Genomic DNA, 24,823 nt, shown 5'->3' on the forward strand with positions numbered 1-24,823 from the left:
CTCTTTTCATCCTGACTTCTTTTTTTTTTTTTTTTTTGAGAAGTTGACTTGCTCCTTCTTCTGCTCAGAGAGCACGTCAGCTGTAATCTGGTCTCCAGTGACTTACACTGACACCATGAGCTCAGAATCAGATGAACCAAAAGAAGGTAGGATTTTTATTCTTCATTTCTGTTTCTTTTCCACCGGTCTGCTCTACATTTTCTGACTAATCGAATAAGTGCAGAGGCAATCCAGTCCCTTTGCTTAGCTCGTGCACAGATAGTATGCAGCCATTATGTATGAAGATCTGGCATATTCATTTGAAGCCTGCTCTTTAGATTTCCGGGATGAGGATCTCCAGTGTTGGCTTCATGTGTTTTTGGTAGATTTAGGCCAGCAAGACTCAGATTGCTTTGGAAAGTTCATGTGCTGCTCCCTGTAAACTCTCAGTAGACAACTGTTTGTTGTGGAGCTGCGGGGCTCCAGATTTCTTCATCTCACAGAGGAAGACTTCAAAGTTTTAGCTGAGCAATGAAGATCACTATTTTTGGCTCGCTCGCTGCAAAGCTAGATTTCCTCTTTCTTCTTAAAGTTCTTCTTTCACTAAAAGCATAACCCAGTGAGGGATGTGTGCTGTAAAATGCACACTGCACAACTCTTTGGAAAACTGGAAGCCGTCCAGTAAAAGCAATTTATAAGAATGGTTTCATTAATTTTTCTATGGGCTTTGGTGGTGGAAGGTAGCAGCACAGTGTGTATATGGATGAAATACAGATTTATTATAGAAGCCGAAGAAATCTAAGATCTTTTTTATTTACCATGAATAATAGGTCTGTCAGCTCCTTTCAAGCTGCCGGTTTTGTATCCGCCAGTGACTACAAAGTGGCATAGTCTTTGGCAATAAAGAATAATAGTACTGGATGATATACTGGGCATGTGCTCATGCCTGCTCTCTGTGTCAGGCCAAAGCGGAATCCACTCACTGACTAAATAAGTGGTGGGATATTGTCCTGAGGCCTGAAATGAACTGAAGTTTTTCCTGTCTTGAGTGTTTTGACAAAGTACATTCTTAGGGGAAGTCTGACATTCCAGACCTGCATTGCTAAAGTACTGGGATTCTGGGAGCTGTAGGCACAGACATCTAAATCTCCATGGGAGTTATCTATACATAATACACACACAAAAAAAATGGGCTGTAAACTTTAGCAACCGGCAAGATGCTAATCTCTTGTAATAAAGACTAGGTAATGAATTGCTGGCAACAGTTTATTACCAGGACGGTCCTGTGCAATTCCCTAATGTGCAATGCAGCTGGGATCTAACACTTTAAAGGTTGCAGAATTCTAGCCTTGACTCAATGACTACATTTTTTTTTAGTATTCAGGCAGTACTAAAATTCTGTGTTCACATCAGTCTGGAAAGGCCCCACCATACGTGCTAAAGATGTCAATAGGGTTACATCAGAAAAGTAATGATCTGTATGTTTTTTCACAATGAGACCCTATGGATGAGAGATACCACTGTATGGCTTCCTTTTAATGTGTACATCCCAGAGTACATGTTAAGCGGAACTCATAAATGTGATGGGAAGAGAGCCGAAAAATTGCCGAGGACTTTAACTAATCTCCAGCTTTTACCATTATATGGCCAGGTTAGATTTGGGTTAAAGTTCAGTTTTTATGCTGGTCTTGGCTACAAAGATATTGACCATATTCTGTCTTGTTGTGATGGCCATTTTAGCAAACCAACAACAGGATTTGAAGCAATATTGGTGTTTCTTTTGCATTAACTTCTCAGAAACTGATGGGAAAATTGTCATTGATAGATCTTGTTCAAAGAAGACAGTACAGACCATTTGGCAAGGGTTACATACCTCCATTACTAGTCTCGGAGCGGCAGAGGACTTTGTTTTACACCATCTATAATGCACGCTGTGACGGACTTTCCATGGTGAGACAGTCAGTTCATTATTTGTGTATTATAGTGTAGTAAACCCTCAAAAGAATGTTATTGTCTCCTGTATTTTTAGAATGGAGGCTTTTAAACTCCACTATTACGTAACATCTTTTCGCTACAGGGTGTTCTCATGAACACAACCCCTGTTTAGAGGCCCTATTAGGACCCCTCCCCTGAGCCAGAAAGGACAGCCAGTCTGTATGAGTTGCTACTGTTCTCGCATGTGCTGGTATCTGGCTACCATGTACTGCAGCTGCTGGTAATACTGGGAGTGGGAACTGAATGCTTCTATTGGCACATTATTCTCTGTAAAGAGAAGACCCCATTAAATGCCAGCATATGTGGAAATACCCTCAATGAATTTTAGCTTTATAATGGTAAGGTCTCCAAATAATTCTGAAAAATCTGAAGGTACATCCCACTCATATTAGCGCTATCAGAAATCTTTCCTCCCCACTACAGTTAGGCTGTACAACCAACACTGAGCTAAGCAGAGATCATTCTATACAGATAAGTTTTGATATCCATTTTTTATATTTACCTTTTTTTTTTTTTTTTATCTGTACCTACTATCTCTGTTATGCCTCTTCCTTGGAGATTTCGTATTTGTATATTGTATTATCTATGCTGCTGTAAAACACTGAATTTCCCCACGGTGGGACTATTAAAGGCTTATCTTATCGCATCATATCATATTAGTTAGGGAAGATAAATCAGTGCAAGTGAATAGTGGCAATGAATGAATTTCTAGTATCTCTATTGGCTTGCTGTAAGCAGTTCCTCTCATCCTTTACTGGGGTTATTTTATAAAAATGTTGCTTTTTAGAAACCAATGAAATCCCAACACTTCTTTTTCTAGAGCAGTATTGAAAATGTGACCAACTTCGTACGCAACAAAGACCTTGTGATCATAAGAAAGAGCTCCTCATAGTCATCCACATATTATTCTAGGGCTTAGTTCACATTTGCTTGTTTCTATTCCTAGGCCCTCTGACTACACACTGACCACAAATGGAACTGTAGTTCAGTACATATTAGGCTCTATTCGCATCTTTTCTGAGCTATTTGTGAGACCTATAAATCTGGAGTATTCCTTGATATGTACCTGAAGTTAACAGCATTGTAGAAACTTATATAACGTTTGGTAGCCAATTCAATGAGACAGAGCAAACTACTGCAAAAGGGGTATACACTACACTAGGGGTATACACCAGGGGTATCACTAGCCTATGCAGTGAACCTAGGCATCAAATATGATTTTGAACAGGCTAATAAAGTTGGGTAAGGCTATAGTGACACAACTGTGGACAGAAATGGCTACCCCGTGATTTAGTGGTCTCTCATAGACTTTGGTTCATGTGATTAAGGCTATATTCACATGAATGGGAAATACTGCCGTGTGAACGCTGATTTTGTAAAGTCGGTCCTGCAGCTGTTTTAAAAACAGATTTCAATGTGGCTAACGAAATGGACCCTCAAAAAATAGACACTGTCCTATGTTTGTCAGTTTTCAAGGATGCCTCAGTATAATGACGTCTATAAGGGATTCATGAAAACAAGTCCTAGATGGGAACCAAATAGCTGTTACTAACCGGAACGTTTCCTCCATTTTTCACAGCGATCTCTTTTCCCTGAAGTGTGAATATAGTCTAAGGGCTTGTTCACATGGAGTAAACGCGGTACGCAATGTGCCGCGTTTACGGGACGTTTGCGCCACGATTTTGACGGTGCATGTTTGCGGTCGCGATAGCGCCGCGTTAACGCGGCGTTAATGCGACCGCAAACATGCACCGTCAAAATTGCGGCGCAAATGTCCCGTAAACGCGGCACATTGCGTGCCGTGTTTACTCCGTGTGAACAAGCCCTGCGTGTATTAAACTATGACTGTACATCAGTCCAGTTGATCTCCCTCATGGGCCATGAATGTAGAAGACATGGCAATCGGGACATTGTTACACTTACATATATCCTGTTTCTAAATAGAGCATTCAGTGTGAGAGCAGTGGATTCTGGTCTGCTCTGTAATGTGAACACGGCTAATGATTTCAGGCTGCACATTTGGAGCTGAAATAATACTCCCTTTGTTAACTAGTTACCTGCAGTTAAAACTTGTGACCCTGGGGATGCCTTCGATGTATCACTCCTGCCTATTCAGTACATACATGATGTGGTGCAGCACTTGGCTCAGCCTTAATGGAGGTATTTCACTGTAAAGTTTTTGTTATTTATGCCAAGATCTGTGGGCGGAATCATTAAGAAAAATATTTCTATTACAGGGGCACTTTTAAGGACTTTGCTTTCTCTGATCTGAGCTGTGCCCGGCTCTTTTCACATGGCCACCTTTATACCCCTAACCTCATAGCTTGTTACAGCCACAGTTGTTATCTATATTGTCACTATCCGCGTTTTTATTGTGTGGCTTCTCCCTTGCCAGTAAACTAAATCTCACCTGTAAATCTAATGTCAACATTTATTATTGCCAGTGTGTCACTTATCTGCCATTACATTTCCTATAGGGATAGTCCAAACAGTATTCCTAGACTCTTCATGGTAATATCACATGTCCTCTATCGCTGTACTGTATATTTACCATTCAGGAGTAGGAGAAATCTGAGCAACGTCCTATTGGACCTGTGATAATGATCATTATGTAACAAAATGGAAAAGGTTTAGAAACAGAGATTTTGGATAGTCATTTTCTTTGTATTATGCCAACATATTCAACACTGGACCAGGACTTTGTATCGGCATGGCTATTATAAATAAAGCAACATGAACCAGTTATTGACATGATGCAAAGTGCAAAAGGACTGAAGATATTTGTGATCAAGTGAGGTTGTGTTTCGCCTGCAGACTATGGTTATGTGACATAACAACTTGACATATGCAAGTCAAACCTCTGGGTCCAGCACATGTCTTCAGAATTTGGGTCTCCCTTTCCTTGTCTCACTGTGAATAGGTAGCATAATGACTGTTCCCATTCACTTCATTGCCTTAAAGGGTCTCTATTGAGAAAAGTCATTTTTAACTAAGCACATACTTGCATAGCCTTTAGAAAGGCTATTCCACACCTACCTTTTGTATGTAAATTGCCTCAATAGTTTTTGAATTAGCCCATTTTTATTCATATGCTAATTAGTCTCCAGCGTGCACCCAGAAGTCTCAGTGAGCACTGTCTGCTATTCTCTATGTGTGTGTGAGAACAGGGAGATGAGTCAGCAGCATCAGTCTGTGTTGTACACATAGCAGATAATGCACGCTGAGACTTCTGGGGTGCACGCTGGAGGCTAATTAGCATATAAATAAAAACGGGCTCATTCAAATACTACTGAGGGGATTTACATACAAAAGGTAGATGTGGAATAGCCTTTCTAAAGGCTATGCAAGTATATGCTTAGTTAAAAATGACTTTTCCCAATGATAGAGCCCCTTTAAATGTCTGAGATAGGAGTAGCCTATAAATGGATATTCTAATATTACCTTTGTTAGAAATTTTTACAAGTGGACATCTTTTCCTTGAAGCCTATGAGGACTGAAGCCATACAGAATTTGGGAACTGTAAGTCGTCTTGTAACTGAGGGTCCCAGACCCAGAACCCTCACATGTCATATCATATATTTATGGCATATTGTGTGTGTATATGCCCTCGTTAAAGGGCATGTTCCTCTGAAATAACTCAGGTATGATTATATTTCTCCAGTCTACACATGAAAACCTTTACTGAGGCTTTTTTTTCCCCTTTTCTTCTCTTAAAGTTTTTAATTAACAAAATGACTCATTCTAAAGTTATTTTTATATAACTGTATTATTAACTCCTTTTATGTAGAAGTTACATATTAACAGACAATAGTCACATTGGATAAACACAAATGTCACCTACATACAGTCACTGTCACCTGAGGTAAATGTATTCTGTAGTCATCTAACTGGTTTAGTAACTAGGTTGGGGCTCATGCCTGCAGACGTCCATCAGTACTCGGTGTATGGAATGTGTACAGCAGTACATGCACCCGTATTATACCCCCCTTCCCCCCCAATGGTTTAGTCACTTTGTAACATTGTCTTCTATATTACAGTAATACACTAGTGTGCATGAAGACCTAAGGTTCCGTACACTTACATTGGTGGTGCCATGTTTCCTGACATACCCTAATAGCCTAAATTGCCTAAAGGATACTGCAAGTTGTCTGCAATATTTCAGTTTCTGTAGCCCTAGCTATTGAAGGTCATCACACTTCACAGGTCTCTACAGCTCCTAGTCTGAATTCTGCCAAGAGGTTTATATTGTTTCTCTCTTAATACACTAATGCATACACAGCAGATTAAAGCTGTGTTTATGTAGTTGGAGCAGATAACTCCTATTTAAGATGTACAAGTACCTGACATTTACTTTGACTATACCAGCGATTCAAAACTCTTTAGGTGATCTCTAACAGACAACATATTGTCACTCTGCTTTTTTCCCTTTAAGTAATATCATGTGAAAAGTAGTCTAAAGAAGGTCTAAAATAGAAGGTCTACCACCACCAAAATCACTTCTAAAAGAAATTCAACTTATATATTATATGCAGATGAGCTGTTTGGTGCACTTGGGAAGGGGCCACACTTGCTGGAGCACCATCTGCAAATAGTTGTCTATAGGACAACAGCCGTTCTGGCTTGAGAGTTGCACTGGGTGGTGACCACAGAGGAAAATGGTTGCTCCCACTGGTGTTTCCCATCCTGAGTGCACTGAACTTCTTATTTGTATAGGGAATAAAATTTAATACCGCAGCAGCAAAATTGCACTTTGCACAAGAAAGATATATTTGCTATAAGAAGTAGTTTACGGTATAAGCAATTTTTGTGGTGGTTGATTAAGTTTAAGGGTAGTGCCATACAATGCACCTGATGTGGTTATAGCCGCATCCAGTCCATGGGCCCCAGTGCTTTCACCTCTCACTAAATGTAACAGTGGTTTATTTAGTGTCCATGTCATTACTAGTCAATGGACATGGGAATTTGATATTCCTTACTCTGAATTACTGTAATATATAATCCAAATCCCACCTACAATTCGTTTTATAATGTTCCCTCCTTGTGTATTTTATAGTGCGTATATATATAATTTGTGGTTTACTGTACTTAGTTAACCGCCATGTGATGTGCTTGTCCAAAGTGACAGATCGTGTAGTCCATAGCCTCACGTATATTGCTGCTATCAAAACTTTCTGATCCCTGAGAAATGCCATTATGAATGGTACACATTGGACAACAGACTGCAGTATCCGTTTCTTCAAACGCGTTAACTTTCCCTGTGAATGTAAAATATGACACGCACCACATTGGAGCCCAAAATACCCATTATATGGTATTAACAGTAGACGCTAATGTGAACCTGGCCTTATACATTGCAGATGTATGCGGTGGTGTGGTATTTGGATGTGGCTTGGTCTGAGGCCTCATGTACATAACTGTGTGCATTGTCGGTGTCTAGCAGTGTTTTTTCACAGCTAGCATACTGACCCATTGTATGGCACCATACAATGTGCATGTAGCCTAAGGCAGGGGTCTCAGACTAAGCTGGGCCACACAGAGAAGTTTCAAGTTGATGGCCCACATTCCTTATGTTGGCCCCATACAGTAATATGGCTTCCACCAGTTGCTCTTCCCTGGTTTAAGTACTACAAAATAGCTATAAGTGAATTAACATCCACACCGGAAATGACATTAGTGACTAAAAAGGACAAATGGTAGAAACAAGTTTAGAATGATGAAGGATGATACTGTTTAGAAATCTCATAAGAATGAGGTGCCCATCAAATAAAAGACTATTATTGTAATGCAGTTTTCACAGGATAGGTTTTGTTTGTACTGCAGATATTAGAATTATGTTTTTTACATTTAGGGGAACATCACATTTTCTATAGGCATGTAAATTTGTAAAACCTGAACATTTCAAAGGGTGTCTGCAATTTTGGCCACCACTGTATATGCCATATTATGAGTCTAGGGGTGTGATATAACAGTGGATAGCTGTGCTTGTATGGTTTCTGTTATTGTGGCAAAGCTTATTTTTATATATTCATGGGTGTGCATGCTTTTCATATTATACTATGTGTAGCACCATTTGTTACTACCTCTCCATGCTGCACATGTCTGTTTAATTCACTCCCCCAGGGTGCAGAGCCTTTTTGACAGCACAACTAGAAGCATTTAAGAGCCTGTCCGCTTAAAATTTGGTTACCCGCAGACATCATAGACGATAATGGGATTCGCCTGGTCCCTACCAGTTTTAGGGTGAGTTCACACGGAGTAACGTGCCGCGTGATGTGGCACGTAGGCGCCGCGTGAGCTTTTAGATGCCGCAAAATAGCGCCGCGTATACGATCCCGGCTCCCATTGAAATCAATGGGAGCATATACGGCCCAGAAAAGCTCACGCGGCGTCTACGTGCCACATCACTCGGCACGTTACTCCGTGTGAACTATCCCTTATTGAGACCAGCAGAGAGTTAAGCCCTCCTTGCTGGACTGTTCTCTTGACTGGGTTTACCCTGTAATTTGCATACTCAGTATTTACATTATTCTCAAGACATGTTCTTCAAGACTTGATAACATCTTGTCTATTGCACTACTGTGTGGTATTTTGTATGGCTGATATATTGAGTTTTATACAAACCTGTGTTGCAATGCATGAATTAGAAGGGGGTTGGATACAGCACGAGACTCCTCTGTATGTAGAGTGCCACTATTTCTGTCTTATAAATCACCCTTTGTTAACATGTGAAAACTGGATACGTACATTTTTAGCAGGAGTCCATAGACTGTTTGTTCCTCTCATGCTGGGCTGTCGGATATGGGAGGACAGTGGGTCTAGATATGCTTGTAACAGGGGAAAAACTCTGTTTATATAATGGTTTATTACTGGGAATGTCCATTTTAATTTTACTTCTTTGCAGAATGTGGATGTTGAAATAAACACTCTTCATGAAACACTAGTTTCCTTATGACCTTTTTAAAGTTCACCCTTGGAGCCAATAAATTCTATGTTGAGAAGAATAGTTTTCTTCCCATTCTCATACTGTTCATAGACAAGTATGTACAATGTAACCAAACATCACTTTCAGCTACATAAAGCACCTTGCAGGCTATAGGGGCATAACTGAGATAGTTTCCATCATGTGACTTTTGACAATGCTGGTATTACATGCTGGTGTTGAGTTTGCTGCATATGAACTATGTAAATAAATCTAAAATATTTTACTAATAGCGAAGATGGACGTAAACATTGTACTGCTCATGTAATATGTATAAGCTGAGGCCACACATTGCAGAAACGCAGTTCCAGCAAAGTGAATGAGATTTGTTTTATTCTCTCCACATCACAGAAAAAAAGACTGTGGAAATGCACCATTTTTTTAACCTATAAAAATACTGTTTTTTTTCCCCAAAAGACTTGTACTGGGGGAAGCAAAAATGCAAAACACAGCAGCAAGAACAGAAAAAAATGCAGTTTTGTGATTGAATTTTCAGCTGATTTTTTTTTTCCAGTACATTTTTATCTGTATTTGGCCACATGTGGCCTTAGCCTAATATGCTTGGCTGATACTCACTTGGCATATTCATCTGTTTGAAAGTGTAAAGTGGAGATGTAAGGACCTCTGTAATGTAAGCTCTCCATAAATGTGGAATAGCAATTCCTTACTAACTACCGGTACTTATACACATAATGCTTGGCCAAGCATGTCTTACACATTAGATGGTCAGCCGATTTTGCTGAAGTTAGCAGGATCAGTCAACTTATAGAGGACCTTTTAATGTCCTCATCCATGTGCAGTATTATATACCACTAGAAAGCTGTCGGCTTTTCCGGTATGTGCCCCAGTGCTGGAGATATCAGTGCCATTAATTTTGGCACCAATGCCTACTCACCGTCAGAAGAGCCTTACAGCCTGGCGTCATTGCCCAACTCGGTGCTCCCTCACTAATTATCCCCCTGACTATACACTTTACATAGCCTTGTACTGTCAGAGGGGTGTTCCTTACTGGACAGCAATGACACTGAGCTTTAAGGAACGCCCTCTCTGACTGTACAAGACTAAATGGAGGAGGGGGGTCCTCATAGTCCAGCGATGATGCTAGGCTGTAAGGCACGACCTTCTGTTCTGAAAGTGGGGAGATAAAAGTGGCAAAATTAACTGCACCGATATCTCCAGCAGTGGGGAACATACCGGGAAAGCCAACAGTGTACTGAAATTGGGGCACTATTGGCTTTCTATCAATATATAATATTGTACATTAATGAGGACATGAAAGGTCCTCTTTTATGTTCACCCAGGCAGGCTTACATTCACTTACTGTAGATTTCCCTGCCACATCTGTAGGACCTTTGTTCCAAGCCTCAACCTTATACATTTCCTAACATTGCTCCAGCTCATCCCCTTCCCCACCCAAATGATTTCTATGGGATTGTTGGTGATACTAATACTATACTATATTATGTGCTTTTTGTTACGCTTACTACACCAGAGCATGGGACCTAATGTTAAACACATTGATGACTTATCAGCTCCTGTTTTACCAGTTTTGTTTAGTTTATGCAGTACATTTCACTATGTATTCTCTCCCATATGACACAGGTCACACTCTCTGTAGCGCTGTCAGTGGCGAGTCCTGTCCGTTTAGTTCTTCTTATTGGAGATAAATACTTACATTACAAGGTGACTTGTTTTCAGCTTAATAGCACAGAATTTATTTTTAGAGATCAATACACTTGCATTTTGTTTTTGTTCCCAATAATATTCATTCATAACTTTTCTGATGTATCATACATAAAAACGCAATAAGGCTACATGTACTTACAATACACATATTCATATGCATGAGACCTTAGAGTTTGTTCACATGAGGCAGCTTTGCTATAGAGATTTCTTAGTTAGAGTAGTTAGTGCACGGATTCTTGCTAGCTCTATTCAGATAAATAGGACTTTTGCAAAACTTTCTGCAGCAAATCTGACACTTGTGAATTTATCCAAAGAGTGGAGTTACTAGAATGGGGCAAGTTATGGCTTCATTGTACACCATTGGCTTGGAGCTTCGCCTTGCCTCACTGAGTGCAAATAAAACCAGAAGGAACATCTTCTTGATTCTCATCCTGCTTTTCAATGCAGTTTTCCCTGGGCACTTTGTCTTCTTCCCACTCGTCATACAGTTTTGTATGAAGACGTCTTTCACACAGCAGTTTTCTGGGACATCTTTTGCTGTAAGCCAAGAGAAAGTGTGACATGTTTTCACCTCTTCTTTGTTTAGGACCTACTCCTGGTTTAAAGGGCTATTCCCATGTACATAATCATATTTATATTTGTAGATGATTAAAAGTTAAACATTTTTGCAAATATAAGTAGTTAAAAAATTCTGCAGCATTTTAAAGATTTTCTCTAACTTTCTTAGTGGTGACAGTCTGTTGTCTTGATCGGTTGCTAATGGTTACGACCACCAATGCAGAAACTTTCTATGGTCTGGGACTTGTCAGGAACCCAGCCATGACTTTCTTATTGTACCTGGGTTATCAGGCCGGGACACCACATGTATCAGAAGATATCCTGACCACAATAAGGACATCATGGTGGATGTTCTCACCTTAGAAAGTTCCTGCATTCATGGTCGTATCCACTGGCAACTGATCAAGTGACCACAAGATACTTAGAGAAAATCTTTAAAATTCTGCAAAATGTTTAATTACTTACCGGTATATTTGCAAAAATTATTAATTTTTAATTATCTACAAATTTAATAATATTTATGTTAATAGGAATACCCCTTAAAGTTTAAAGAAAAAAACACATCCAAAATACTGCCACGTGAATGTGACCTCCATCTGAGATTCACATCACATTTGACAGCCAGAATAAAATTGTGTGCAGCACTATAACAACCATTGTATAATGGATATAGAACTGTACTGTGGCACAAGAATTATGTGTATACTCCACTGACATTACTTTGTGCTCCTCTTCTGGGGCTGGTGCGAGTGATAACAACCTGTGTACAGTGCGCTGAAGTAAAAAAAAAAAAAACAACACACACTAAATAAATGGTAGAAAGGGGTCCATTTAGGGCTAGTGACCGCATATTTTTGTCCTGATTTTGATGTGGGAAGCGCGTCAGAGTCAGGACCAAAATGCCATTGCCGCGCCTTCCGGCAGTCGTGGCTTCCCGCTCCGGAGTATGTCCAAATGAATGGGCCTAGTCCGGAGGGATTGCCTTGACGCGGACGTGCCACAGCGGAAATCTGCCTCAAAAAAGGGCAGCTCGGCTTCTTTTTCCGCGAGAGGCAACAAACCGCTCGCGAGAAAAAGATTTCTAGCAGTCTACATAGACCTCTATTGTGAGGGGGTGGATTTTGAGGTGGATTCTGCGCCAAAATCCGTGCCTTCTTGCCCCGTGTGAACTAGGCCTTAGGTGCACATGGGGACCTGAAAGACAGAGAGTCTGTCCGCTTAAAAAATGGTTACCTGCGGACACCCGCAGACCCCATAGACTATAATGGGGTCCGCCAGGTTTCCATTGGTTGTATACTAAAACCAGCAGAGAGAAAAATCCTCCTTGCAGAGTCTGATACGGAGACTTCAATACAGATGTGAACGTAGCCTTAGAGGATCTTTGCTTCTTCTGCTTGACCATGTTTGTCAGCCATTGACAGATTTATCATCCTACCTACTCAATAACCCTGAATTTTACTTGACATTTTACAAAAGTTGTTGGTGTAGCAATTTGACCTCACCATGTGGATAGGGTGTTTCATTGTATTTTGAAGCCAAAATCAGTTATGGATCATAAAAGAAGAGAAGGTATATAGGACAGATACTATACTATATCTCATCTTTTTGGGATCCACTCCTAGCTTTGCTTGCTCTGCTGTTCTTGGAACTCCCATGGAAGTGAATGGAGCATGTTGGGAGTTGTAGTTTCACAGCATCTGGAATGCCGAAGGTTCCCTACCCCTGCCTTACAGTATGATCAGCTCCCAAGTCAATGTCTTACTGCAAGATAGGGCAGTGGTAAGGCAGGTAGCTGCTCTGCAACAGCTCTATGGAGCAGACAATAAGAATACATAGAAATATTGCAGATCCTTTGGCTGCTCCCACAAGGGTACAGAGGAGGTTTCAATATGATATAAGAACCTAACGATTGAGTAACATTCTGTTTGTTTAGACTTTAAATTAGAAGCAGCCTTGTCTTAGATCTGGCAGTATTTCCATCCTGGACAGGCAATGCATGGGTATTAGTTTATCCTAGAAATAACTATGGTAAAAGTTACATAAGTGTGATTTATAATAATATTGTCTAGTCTCTAACAATTTATGCCAAATACTCATCACACAGCATTGGCCATTGTGATAAATTTAGCGCACATTCATACTACCTGCGTATAGTGTATATGGAACGTGACTATTATACAGCATTAGTAAACTTTGACTGGTATGTTGTATTTCGGGCCTGGCTATGTTATTCAGGTTTGCCCTCTATCCATAACTATAGTCTAAACCACTGATGTGTAAGTTAGCTGCGTATGTGATAGGAATGATGTACATCATTTTTTTTATATGTTATTTTATTTTTTATGTAGATTGCGAGCCCCATATAGGGATCACAATCTACATTTTTTTTTTTCTTTGTAGAATGGGAGGAAATCCACACAAACATGGGGAGAACATACAAACTCCTTGCAGATGTTGTTTCTGGCGGGATTCAAACTTAGGACTCCAGTGCTGCAAGGCTGCAGTGCTAACCACTGAGCCACTGAGTTGCCTCCTCCTTTCTTGTCTTAAATGAAACCTTAGAATATTTGCAACATTGGTAGAAGTTCCTGTCTTTACTATAAAGGTGGCAGAAGTAATCTTGGAGAATATTAGAAGTTGTGATGGAAAGAGCAAGGCCTTCATTTCCTGTTAAACTGTGTGATCCCTTTAAAGGGGCTCTATCAGCAAAATTATGCCGTATGAGCCCCACATATGCCTGAATAGCCTTTAAAAAGACTATTCAGGCACTGCTAATCTTATTTTAAAAGCTCCCCCCGTTTTTAAATAACCTAAAAACAATTATTAAAATCATACTTACCCATGCACGGTGGGCGGTTTGTGCACTGTTGGACGTCATCTTGCTGGCATGCCTTACTTTGTGTCTTCTTCCAACGACATCCTCCTGGGCTCTTCTTTCCGCATCCATCTTTTCTTCCGGAATGAAGACGTTCGCAAGCGTACTGCGCACGATCCGGCGCCGTTTTTGTTGTAGTTCTAAGTTCCCCTTAGAACTACGCTCGCAAATTTCTTCATTCTGGAAGAAAAGAAGATGGAAGCGGGGAAGAAGAGCCCAGGAAGATGTCGCTGGAAGAAAACACAGAGTAAGGCGTGTCAGCAAGATGACGTCCACCAGTGCACGAACCGCCCACCGTGCATGGGTAAGTATGATTTTAATAATCGTTATAGGGTATTATTTAAAAACGGGGAGCTTTTAAAATAAGATAAGCGTTGCCTGAATAGCCTTTTTAAAGGCTATTCAGGCATATGTGGGGCTCATACGGCATAATTTTGCTGATAGAGCCCCTTTAAGATTTGCAACTACTGGAGTTTACTATTGTCTTCTATGTATCACGCTGGTTGTGTGACACATCTAGGAATGTATAGCACATTTCATTTTTTTTCTGTGCTCTTGCCTAGAATAGTGTTGGCATTCAAACAATGAGCACTTCATCCATCTCTGGTTACTCCAGCCTGTGTGTGTAAGGACATACATGTATTTATTTCTAGTCTTCTCTGTATCAGGGCAGAATGCTTTTGTTTCCTATTGATATTCTGGTCAGGAGACCGCTAGCACAAGGGTTTTGTGATTTGTATTTTGTGACAAATGGAAAGATGAAGCAGCCGGGGAACAGCTGCTGATGGCAAATGGCTACAAATGAGTTTACTTTGAGTTGCAATTGAATTCTTAGAATAGACTTCTTCATAGTACTTCTGCCATGGCACTGTGTCTACTATGGTAGTGTTTTATCCCATACTTGGCAGAAGATCAAACACCAGACATAGAAGTTATAAGTGTAAGTGTATTGAAAATTGTCCAAATATCATTCATAAAAGTAAATATGTCTTCTGACTATAATTGGGTCTGGTGGGTTTTCACACTGAAACCGGCGAAGAGGAAAGTACTCCGTAGAGGACTTTTCTCTCTAACAGACACTCCGGCGCAGATGTGAACTGATGCTAGGTTCACACCTGCACTTACGTCTCCCAACCCAATCTGCTTAAAAAGTGGCTACCCGCAGCCCCAAAAGGCTATAATGGGGGTCTGCTGGGTTTCCACCTGAAAAATGCTGAAAAAAAGCCCGCTTGGACTTTTCTCTCTGCACTTTTCAAGCAGAATGGAGGACAGAATCCCCAAACAGGCACCTTTAAACGTTCACACTTTTATCTGTAAATATGTTAACCATATGCCTCTCATAGGAGTGCACATCACAGCAAGGGGCCTTTTCTTGTGCCAGGGGTGGAGGAATCATCACAGCAGGGATTACGTGCTGTTACATTGTACATAGACAGTGGTGTAAGTACCGCCATATCGGCTGCCACAAGGTTTGGGACCTTAGGAGCTCGGTGGGACCCTGATGCATTTTTTCTTTTTACCATGATCAGTAAGTAAGGCCACGGGCCTGCAGCAAGAGTATTTGTTGAGCTAACCCCAACAGATACTGCTATTATTATACTCTGGGGTCTATTTAGACCACCAATTTTAATGATTAATGGTCCAGGGGATATGAGTAAGCTTAAAAACTAGTGTTACTTACCTTTCCTGGTCTCCAGCACACACTCTGCTGTGTTTGGGCTCTTTCTTTAGAGATGCCACACATCTGTGCCAACATTGCTGAGGGCCAAAAACAGCAGAGTATCGTTCCGGAGCGCAGGAGAGGTGAGTGGTTTTTATACTTGTCACCTCACCTGGCCCTCCGATCATTTTATTATGGAGTCTAAACAGACTACGGTACATAATACTGTATATAGGGGGCCACTATGGGACATTATACTATGTGGGGGCCAGGAAAGGGGATGCTATGCCATCAGGGGGCAAGTCAACAGTTTGATATGCGGCTCAGTTTTTTCTAGTTACATCCCTGTACATAGATATTTATATTATGCAATTACACAATTTCATGTCAATTATGAATGTATGGTATGTAGGCTCTTGTCTGTGGGAACTGGAAGAAATCTACAGATGAAACTATTTCAAGTATTTTCAGTAAAACACATTCTTTCTGTCTTAAGTAAACAGGTAAAGTACTGCAGTTTTATTGTCTGCACTGCTAAGCTAACCCTCGACTCCAGCCCCCCCCCCCCCCTTTACTAGCTTTGGCGATGCCAAATATCTATTCGGACGTGCCAATAAAGCCTGTTTGATTTGATTTGATTTTGAAGCTGTTCTTCACATTTTGATGCTTGGTAGGTTTATTGCTACCAATTTGGTTAACTCATGTAGGTCACATACATTTTGTAATAGTAAAATAATGGCGCTATTCTTCCTCTCTGTGCAGTAGTGACTGTGGAGGATTGTGATGTTGATGGAATGAGCTTTTAGGTCCCACAGGGCCATCTTTACTACAGTGGGTACAACTGCCTGGGCTGCTTGACTTTTTCGGAGGGTGGTTTAAAAAGTTTTTGGTTTTTTTCTGGATTCTGAGCAGTTGTGCCATGCTCCAAGCAGTTTTTTCTGTGCCTCTGAAGACATAAAGCTCATCCTTCTCTGAGGAGCTAATGGGCACCCAGGTGCTGCATATAAGACCCTACCACAAGGCTGGTCACCAAAAGAAAAAAGACCTAAATACTAAACCGAGGATGGAAATAAAGCATGACAAGTCCAAAGATAAAACTTTGGAAATGTGGGTGTCCATGGCATCTCTTGGCTCTACAGACACCACATACTTGTGGTCTTCAATAAATAACAAATTCTCCAGAGTAATTTCATAATTTCCTGTTGATTATCTGGTACCAACACCACCCTGGGAATGTAGAAATAATTGGACAGATCTGCATTACCATTCCTCTATATAAATAGGCTTCCCTCTGAAATTTAGTCCTTAAATTGTAGGAAGTGTTGAGGGATTGTCAAGATTTTAAAATCTTTTCTGTGTCTATGAGAATCTACAATAATTGCTTATGATCTACCTATAATATTCCATGTTCTTTTGCAAATGTTATTTTTGGGTATAACCTATAAAGCTGCCAGAAGCTGACTAGCTAACTAGTCAGCTTTCCTTCTTAAGCACAGTAATGATCCCAGTGCTGTTCTGTATGTGCCAGGCAGCAAGGCCTGCTATTGTGTCTGGAGTTTGGCACATGGAGAAAAGCCGGTTAGATTTACTGGGCTAGAATAGAGATGTGGATATGGTGCACCTGCCCGGCTTTTATACACTTTCTTTTATCAGTGTATTGAGCTCGGCCTGTCCTTTTGATGGATCAGGACTGTGCAGCTGGTGTATACATCTTACTCAGCACTGCAATTTCCTGTAGAGTCAGATTTTAAAGAAGTGAAATTGTATAGTGCCTGTCGTGTATGACTGTCCTGTAACTGTAGCTGTGGTTGGGTAATACAGGGCGTTGGTTTTTAAAAAAAAAACAAACAAAAAAAAAAACACCACCTTGTGGCATTGACATGATATGTGATGGCTGACAAAAATAAAATAAAAAATAAGGCACCATGAGTATTCATTGCAGTTGAATAAAGTAGTCACATATATCAGGCAGCAATATTTTTGTAACTATAAGGGCTAGTTCACACGTGAACTGCCCGCGCGGGTTTTGACACAGAGAGAGACGCGGCGAGCCGCGTCTCTCTCTTGTCAAAACCAGCCCGCCGCGACCATCGCTGTCACGGCTTAACCCTCTGCTGTCGGCTCAAATGAATGAGCCGACATAGGAGGGAGCTGCCGGGGGCGGAAGCCGCGCGGCTGAGTCTGCGCGGCTTCCGCCTGAAGAAAGGACATGTCCTTTCTTTTCTCCGCTAGCAGCAGCTCGCCGCTAGCGGAGAACAGAAGCCCGGTGGTCTCCATAGACCACCATTATAAGGGGAGGTTTTGGACGCGAAATCCACTGTCAAAAACCTCCCCTTATACTCACGTGTGAACTAGCCCTAAAACTCACTTTTTTAGCAAGAAAAGAATGAGTCTTATCATTTGCAGTCAGAGGGTACTGACAGTGCCAGACCCTGACCCCTTTGACTGCGTTTTTAAACATCAGGAAAAGCCCTAAGAAATTGCTCTGCCCGATCACTGAAAGTGATATGTGTCTGCACACCGTGTGTCATCCCTGCCTGACACTGATCCATGAGAGCTGCTCAGTAGAAAGCTACACCACTGGTCCCCACCATTTCTTGACCACGGACCGGCTTCAAGCAATAGCATTTTTCCATGGTCCGGAGGGGTGGAGCAGGTGCAGAGCTTTAGTCATATGGGGCAGGGTTATAGGCAGGCTCCACTGTGTGGTCAGGAAGGCTCTCCACTGGGATGCTTTGTGGGCCATGTAGGTAGGCGGTAGGCCACATGCTATGGTAATGTGTAAACTATCGGGTAGCATAGCAGCTGGATACTTTGCGCTAGGCCATGTTGCTATGCCAACATGTAAACTTTTGGGTAGTGCGGCATTCTGTAGGTGCTACAGGACACCATGCTACCCGATAGTTTACACGTTACCATAGCAATGTGGCCTAGTTCCTAAGTACCCAGCTAAGACTCAGGCCAGCCCGCTGTTCCCCGCCCCGCGGACCAGCAAAATAAGCCCCAATGATCTGTTCGTGGTCCACGGACCGGTGGTTGGGGACCCCTGGGCTAGACTATTCTTATCTTTCAGCAGCTAGAGGCCGCTCCATACTGCAGGTCCTCAAAATCCTCCAGCTTCGGCAGAAGCAAAAATAAGTGAAAGATCCTAGTCCTATGATGTTTTGTTATGTCGTGAGCAAATGACCAGTCACATGTATCATTAAATGAATGTAAACGTTCATGGGTTGTATATACAAGAGTTATCTATTTACCTGCAGTGTATGGTGTGCGCTCCCTGTGTTTGCAGCATAAGCAGACTGTTGACTCATAACCCCTTTTATCCAAATACAATCCCAAGTACTCCTATATCTAGAATAAAATACCAAGTGACACTGACCCTTTCCTAAGTTTGACCACCTAAGTTTTTTTCCTATTTTTCTGTAGCCTAAACCAAGTCCAAAAAATATATAAGAAATAACAAACTGAGCAACACAGATTGAGAATGGCAGCTCTACAGTAACTTGAGTCTTTCAGAATTCTGAATTTACCTTCCTGGCTGAACGGACAAGGAAACTATAATTGAGTGGATGGGGTATAAAGTAGTATACGATAAATGAAGCAAATGGTTCACAAAATCTCTCAACTGTTATTGTAAAATGTCATTCTAGACTGGCATTCACCTTTATGTTTCCAGTAGCACATTCTTAAGCACAAAGGTGTTTGTCTAGCTGAAATATTCCTGCAGGATAGTGACAGGTTTCAGTGAGCTGTAGAGATCATAGCGCTGATGCCAGACCACTTACTTCAGACTACACCCATAAAGCATTAGGGTGTGAAATGCTGGGTGTTAACACTAGTACAAAGCAAGGATAATATTTTCTATAATCCTATCTGAACGATCACTCCACATCTGATAACTCAATTATTATACATGAACCTTACACTGTGCAAAATACTTGCTACATATAGCACAAGTCCCGTACAAAGGCTTCCCACTGATCAGACTAATCTTAGAAATATTAAGTTAGGGGGCGTTCACACTTGCGTTAAGACTAAGGGGGCGTTCACACTACCATCTGTGTCCGACAGGTATTGTCCGCTCCTAGTGTCCGTTCAAAATCTGGCACTGACTGACTGACATGTCGGGTTTTTCTGTCCGCTTGAAAAGTCGGCCATCTTTACATGCGGACAGTGAAGGAAGGGCACGGAGTGCAAAAGAACGCACCCGATTCCCATTTAAATGAATTACAAGTGTCACAGACACAGCTAGTGTCCGCTCCTAATGTCCGTGCCAGATTTTGAACAGACACTAGGAGCGGACACTACCTGTCGGACACAGACTGTAGTGTGAACGCCCCCTAAGACTGTATTCACACAACTGTAAAAAAAAAATGGCCATCACACAGCGGTTTCTTAATGATCACACAACCGGTTTACTAACAATAAATGTCTGTCTGTTGTTTTTTGGTTTTTTTTGATGGACTGTTTTTCACTGCCATCAAAAAAAACTGCCATTCTCTCTGTTTCTCCATCCGTAGAGCTGCATGACTAGACCTATACACATTCATGGGTTTCATAACAGACGGGTCATTATTTACTGTCATGTGACTACGGTAAGTCCGTTCCATGGGCTTGAATGGACCAACATGGCTGTTGTTCACAGACATTGGGTCTGTGAAAAATGATATTGTCGTATGTGCAATGCTTTACTAGTCCAGGTCAAGATTATGATTAAGTTGGAACGGCTACAGCATTGGAGTGGGAATAAAGTAGACTCTGTTAGTGCCAGGATTTATCGAAGGAGATTTTACTAGTGCAGTGATGTATAATACAGTATATAGCTAGATTCACATTTACACTATGAATTCTGTAGTTCTGCAGGAATTTCAGTTCAATTATGAAAATGCAGTTCATGACTGATGGATCATTTAAAAGATGGAAACCAAATGTTCCCGATGGATGGATTTATAATGAGGTCGGACAGGTTTCCGTATGGTGTCTTTTACCCTGAAAAATAATGTGTATATTTTCTACCATTGATGAGAAACCTGTAACTAAAAGCCTTGCATGTACGTCGGAAGCTCTAAGGGATGGTTTACACTAGCTTTTGGGGACTCCGTCCCCTATTCTGCTTAAAACAGGTGGAATTTTAGGCAGAAGCCCTGTGGACCCTATTATAGTCTATGGAGTTTGTGGGTTTCCGTGGGCCACTTTTTAAGCGGATCTGGTTTCTGTCCTTTGGGTCTCCAAGTGACCCGAATAACTGAGACCTGAACACTAGTGTGAACCTAGCATATGTCACAAGCTAAGGTATGATATATGCTAAACAGCAGTTATGCCTAAACTAAGTATGAAAACACTTTGCGGTGTATTTACACACTTCCATTTTTGTGGTGTTTTCTCTACCAAACAGGTGCTACAGTTGTGGACTTCCGTGTCATTTTTGCACTGGTTTTGTGTAACCCCCACCTTTTTGTCTTTACCAAAATATTGGCAGGAAAACCCGTAAACATTGTAAATATATAACAACTACTCTTATCCTGTATAACTGATTCACAGCATACTGGGTGAGCCAACATTAGCTTATCGAACTCTTCTACCAAACTTGCGCCAATATTGCACTCTATTTTGTGCCGTGCAGTTCACATACATTGCTGTTTTACACATGCACAGACTGTAGAGTAAAGTATTAGTAAGCTAGAAAGTAGAGTAATGTTCCTCTTCCGCTTGTGTTACATATCTCGCAGATAGATCAGTCATTCAGTTTCAGGAGTTACTTATCACAGTTGCTGCTGATGTGACCTCTGCACGCACAGGTTGTTCATGTTCATAGTAATCTTCTACTATATTATGTGTAAATAAGAACGACTCATTCACTGTACTTAGCGCTAAGTAGACACTACTGGAGCCTGGAAACTTGTTCTGCCACCTGCAGGTTTTCTCAAGCATTTCAAATAGAACATTGAAGAATTAATATTTTGCATTTTTTGGATGAGTGTACATATTAAGTATTATATGTAGATTATACGGTCAATCCAAAATCGAGGGGGATCAGTATATGGCAACTATTTCACTGCATCTCCCTGTCAATCTAGAAGTAACAAGTGCGATAAAACTGAGCTTCCATGTTTATGGTGTTGTCAGGGGAGAGAGTGAATTTCTGGTAGTTCTTGTGCAAATGAACAATCTTGTTGATGGTTGAGTATTTTCTTGTTGTATTTTTGGTTACTTTTTATTCTTATTAGATTAATACCTAACCTTACCAATAGTAGCTTATTTTGTGAAGTTGTGCGTGGAGTAACTCTATTTTTGGGGCATTATATGACACTTTTGGCAGTTTTTCTCTCTGCTTGCTTTAACTCGAACTACATGCTTATCCCCAAGCTAGTGGATGGGGGCCATCTTCTACTCCATCTCCCATATAGACTCTGCTCCCTTAACATGCTCTCACCCCGAAGGTGAAACTGCTTCATATAGGGCTACGGCCTGTGGAAATGCAACTTTTTCCTTGCAGATTTCTTTTTGAGCCAAAGCCAAGTATAGTTACAAAAGAAATGGGAAACATATAGGAAGTACTTCTACCTTCTGCTCAATCCAGTCCTGTCTTTGGCTCAAAATAACGCAGCAAAATGTGTAACAAAATAAAGCTGCTTTTCTGCAATTTGGGGCCGCAGTCTAAGGCCAGGTTCACACGGAGTATTATGGCTCGTCATTTGGTACGTACACGCCACGGGATCTTTTGCGGGCCGTATACGCTCTCATTGTTTTCAATGGGAGCCGGTACCGTACACACGGCGCTATTTTGCGGCTGCCGCAAAATAGTGCCGCGTGTACGGTACCGGCTCCCATTGAAAACAATGGGAGCGTATACAGCCCGCAAAAGATCCCGCGGCGTGTACGTACCAGATGACGAGCCACAATACTCCTTGTGAACCCGGCCTAAGGGTGAGAATGAAAACTTTCCATTAACTGCAGCAGCCTCTGTCTGCCTTTGTCTCTATTCATTTTCCCCTCCTCTCTCCATAGGTTTCTATGGACACACATAATCTGATACTTTAGTAAACTTTAGTTTGTCTTGGGAAATTCAGAAGTTATTTTGCACCAATGATTTACGCAAAGATTGTTGAAGAATTATTGATAGTTTTAGAGTTGCTTTGAACGGTTATGAAAACTGATCAGTATATACTTATTTTCTCCAAATGCATTATATAAAAGCATACAGTAAATGAGAACAAGATTCAGCAAACCAGTCTTAAAATATGACTCTACTTTAGGATATGGAATAAAACCACTTGGTAGTACAGGTGCAGAGGGAATGTATGACACCCGAAAAGTTTCATCCAGTAGCCCTCCTTCTTGGGCACTGGTATAACATGTTCACAATCTTATATGACTGGCAGGAAATATACTGCTAGTAAAGTGATGACTCTGAATTTTGTAATATGACCTATGGCGGACTTGTTAAGAAGAAACGATAGGAAACGGTTCTTGTGCTAAAAAAGAATTAGCAGAAACAGGAACATACTGCAGAAAAGGAAGTGCCTTGGAGCGCAGCTAAACCACTTGTTGTGCACAATCGTGATCTGTGTAATGGCTCCTGCACAAGTTCATATACCATACTAAGTAAATCCATTGCATATTTTCCTGATAGCAGTTGTCCTCTACATGTGAACCTTGGCAGTGTGCAGTTATGTTATAGATCTGTTGAAATTCAGTATTTATGCCTTTTAAGAATGCCGGGCATGTGCAATGAATTATCTATTTACCTAGCTGTCCTTCACACTTATGAAACATCCAATTGTATTTGGTGCTTTACAATTTGTATCTCTATTGATAAATAAAATTCATGAAAGTGATGTCACCTATGTAATAATACATTTTTACTCTATTTCTTTCAGTGGCGACAGATTTTTTCAGTTCCAAACATCTGGCTGTCCAGGCCCAGAAGAAAATTCTTGGAAAGATGGCTTCATCAAAATATATAGCAACATCCTTGATCGATGACACCAGTGGAGAGGTGTTGGATGAGCTCTATCAAGCAACCAGGGAATTCACCCAAAGCAAGAAAGACTCAGAGAAAATTATAAAGAATCTCATCAAGACCGTGATAAAGCTGGCAGTCCTGTATAGAAACAACCAGTTCAACCAGGAGGAGATCGCACTTATGGAAAAGTTCAAGAGGAAAGTCCACCAGTTGGCCATGACAGTGGTCAGCTTTCATCAAGTGGAATATACATTTGACCGCAATGTGCTCTCGAAATTGTTGAACGAATGTCGGGAGCTTCTTCATCAAGTCATTCAGCGTCATCTCACCGCTAAGTCTCATGGACGTATCAACAATGTTTTTGATCACTTCTCAAATTGTGAGTTTTTGGCAGCTCTTTACAATCCATTTGGACCTTACAAAAATCATCTTCAGAGACTTTGTGACGGTGTGAACAAAATGCTAGATGATGACAATATTTAATGGTGGGACATTGAGGTCTTTGAAGATAATTGCTGGAAAATGTAATTTTTGGAACTGATTGCCGATGAGGAGTAAGAGACCATTCATTCAAAATGGTGTTTTATCTGCTGATGGTGACACTGGAACCAGATTGTTATGTCATACAACGCCGCTTACTGGTTCTGGCAGGAGAGTTGTTACTATGCAGATACGTTCCCTCTACACCTTGAGTGTACTGGAGGCTGGAAGTGGAAACCACCTTGTACGCAGGGGATAATACAGAAATCGGGATGTCACAAAGACTTTCTGCAAATGAATAGGAAGGGGAGGGGGTGCTATTTATGGCCTTGCCAAAAGATACCTTAGTACAAAAGATGTATGTGTGTTTCCCAGTAATGTATGATATATATGCCCAGATTCTTTATGCAATATTTCTCGATAATTGAATAACAAGGCAGCTTCTTTTTGTTTTTGCTTCTGTTCTCAGATCTTTGTTTTTTAGGTACTATATTCATATGGATCTACCGTCATGGAAGTGCACTGCATTTTATGGAATATTACAATTGATACAAGTATCTTCATTGTGAAAGGTTCTTAATTTGTCTGTGTAGACAGCAGGATTGCACTTTCTTAATGTCCTGATAAAACTATCTTATGAAAAAA

At 41.0% G+C, this 24,823-nt stretch overlaps 1 protein-coding gene across 1 annotated transcript; it reads left to right on the forward strand.

Annotated features, from left to right (window-relative positions):
• Window positions 1-47: 47 nt before the first annotated feature.
• Window positions 48-24,823, forward strand: TNFAIP8 (TNF alpha induced protein 8). Its single transcript, XM_075262446.1, has 2 exons — window positions 48-146; window positions 23,613-24,823. The coding sequence occupies exons 1-2, from the start codon at window positions 116-118 to the stop codon at window positions 24,179-24,181; spliced, it is 600 nt and encodes a 199-aa protein (XP_075118547.1). The 5' UTR covers window positions 48-115; the 3' UTR covers window positions 24,182-24,823.

Source organism: Leptodactylus fuscus, chromosome 1 (genome assembly GCF_031893055.1).
Source record: "Leptodactylus fuscus isolate aLepFus1 chromosome 1, aLepFus1.hap2, whole genome shotgun sequence".
Classification (NCBI taxonomy): Eukaryota; Metazoa; Chordata; class Amphibia; order Anura; family Leptodactylidae; genus Leptodactylus; species Leptodactylus fuscus.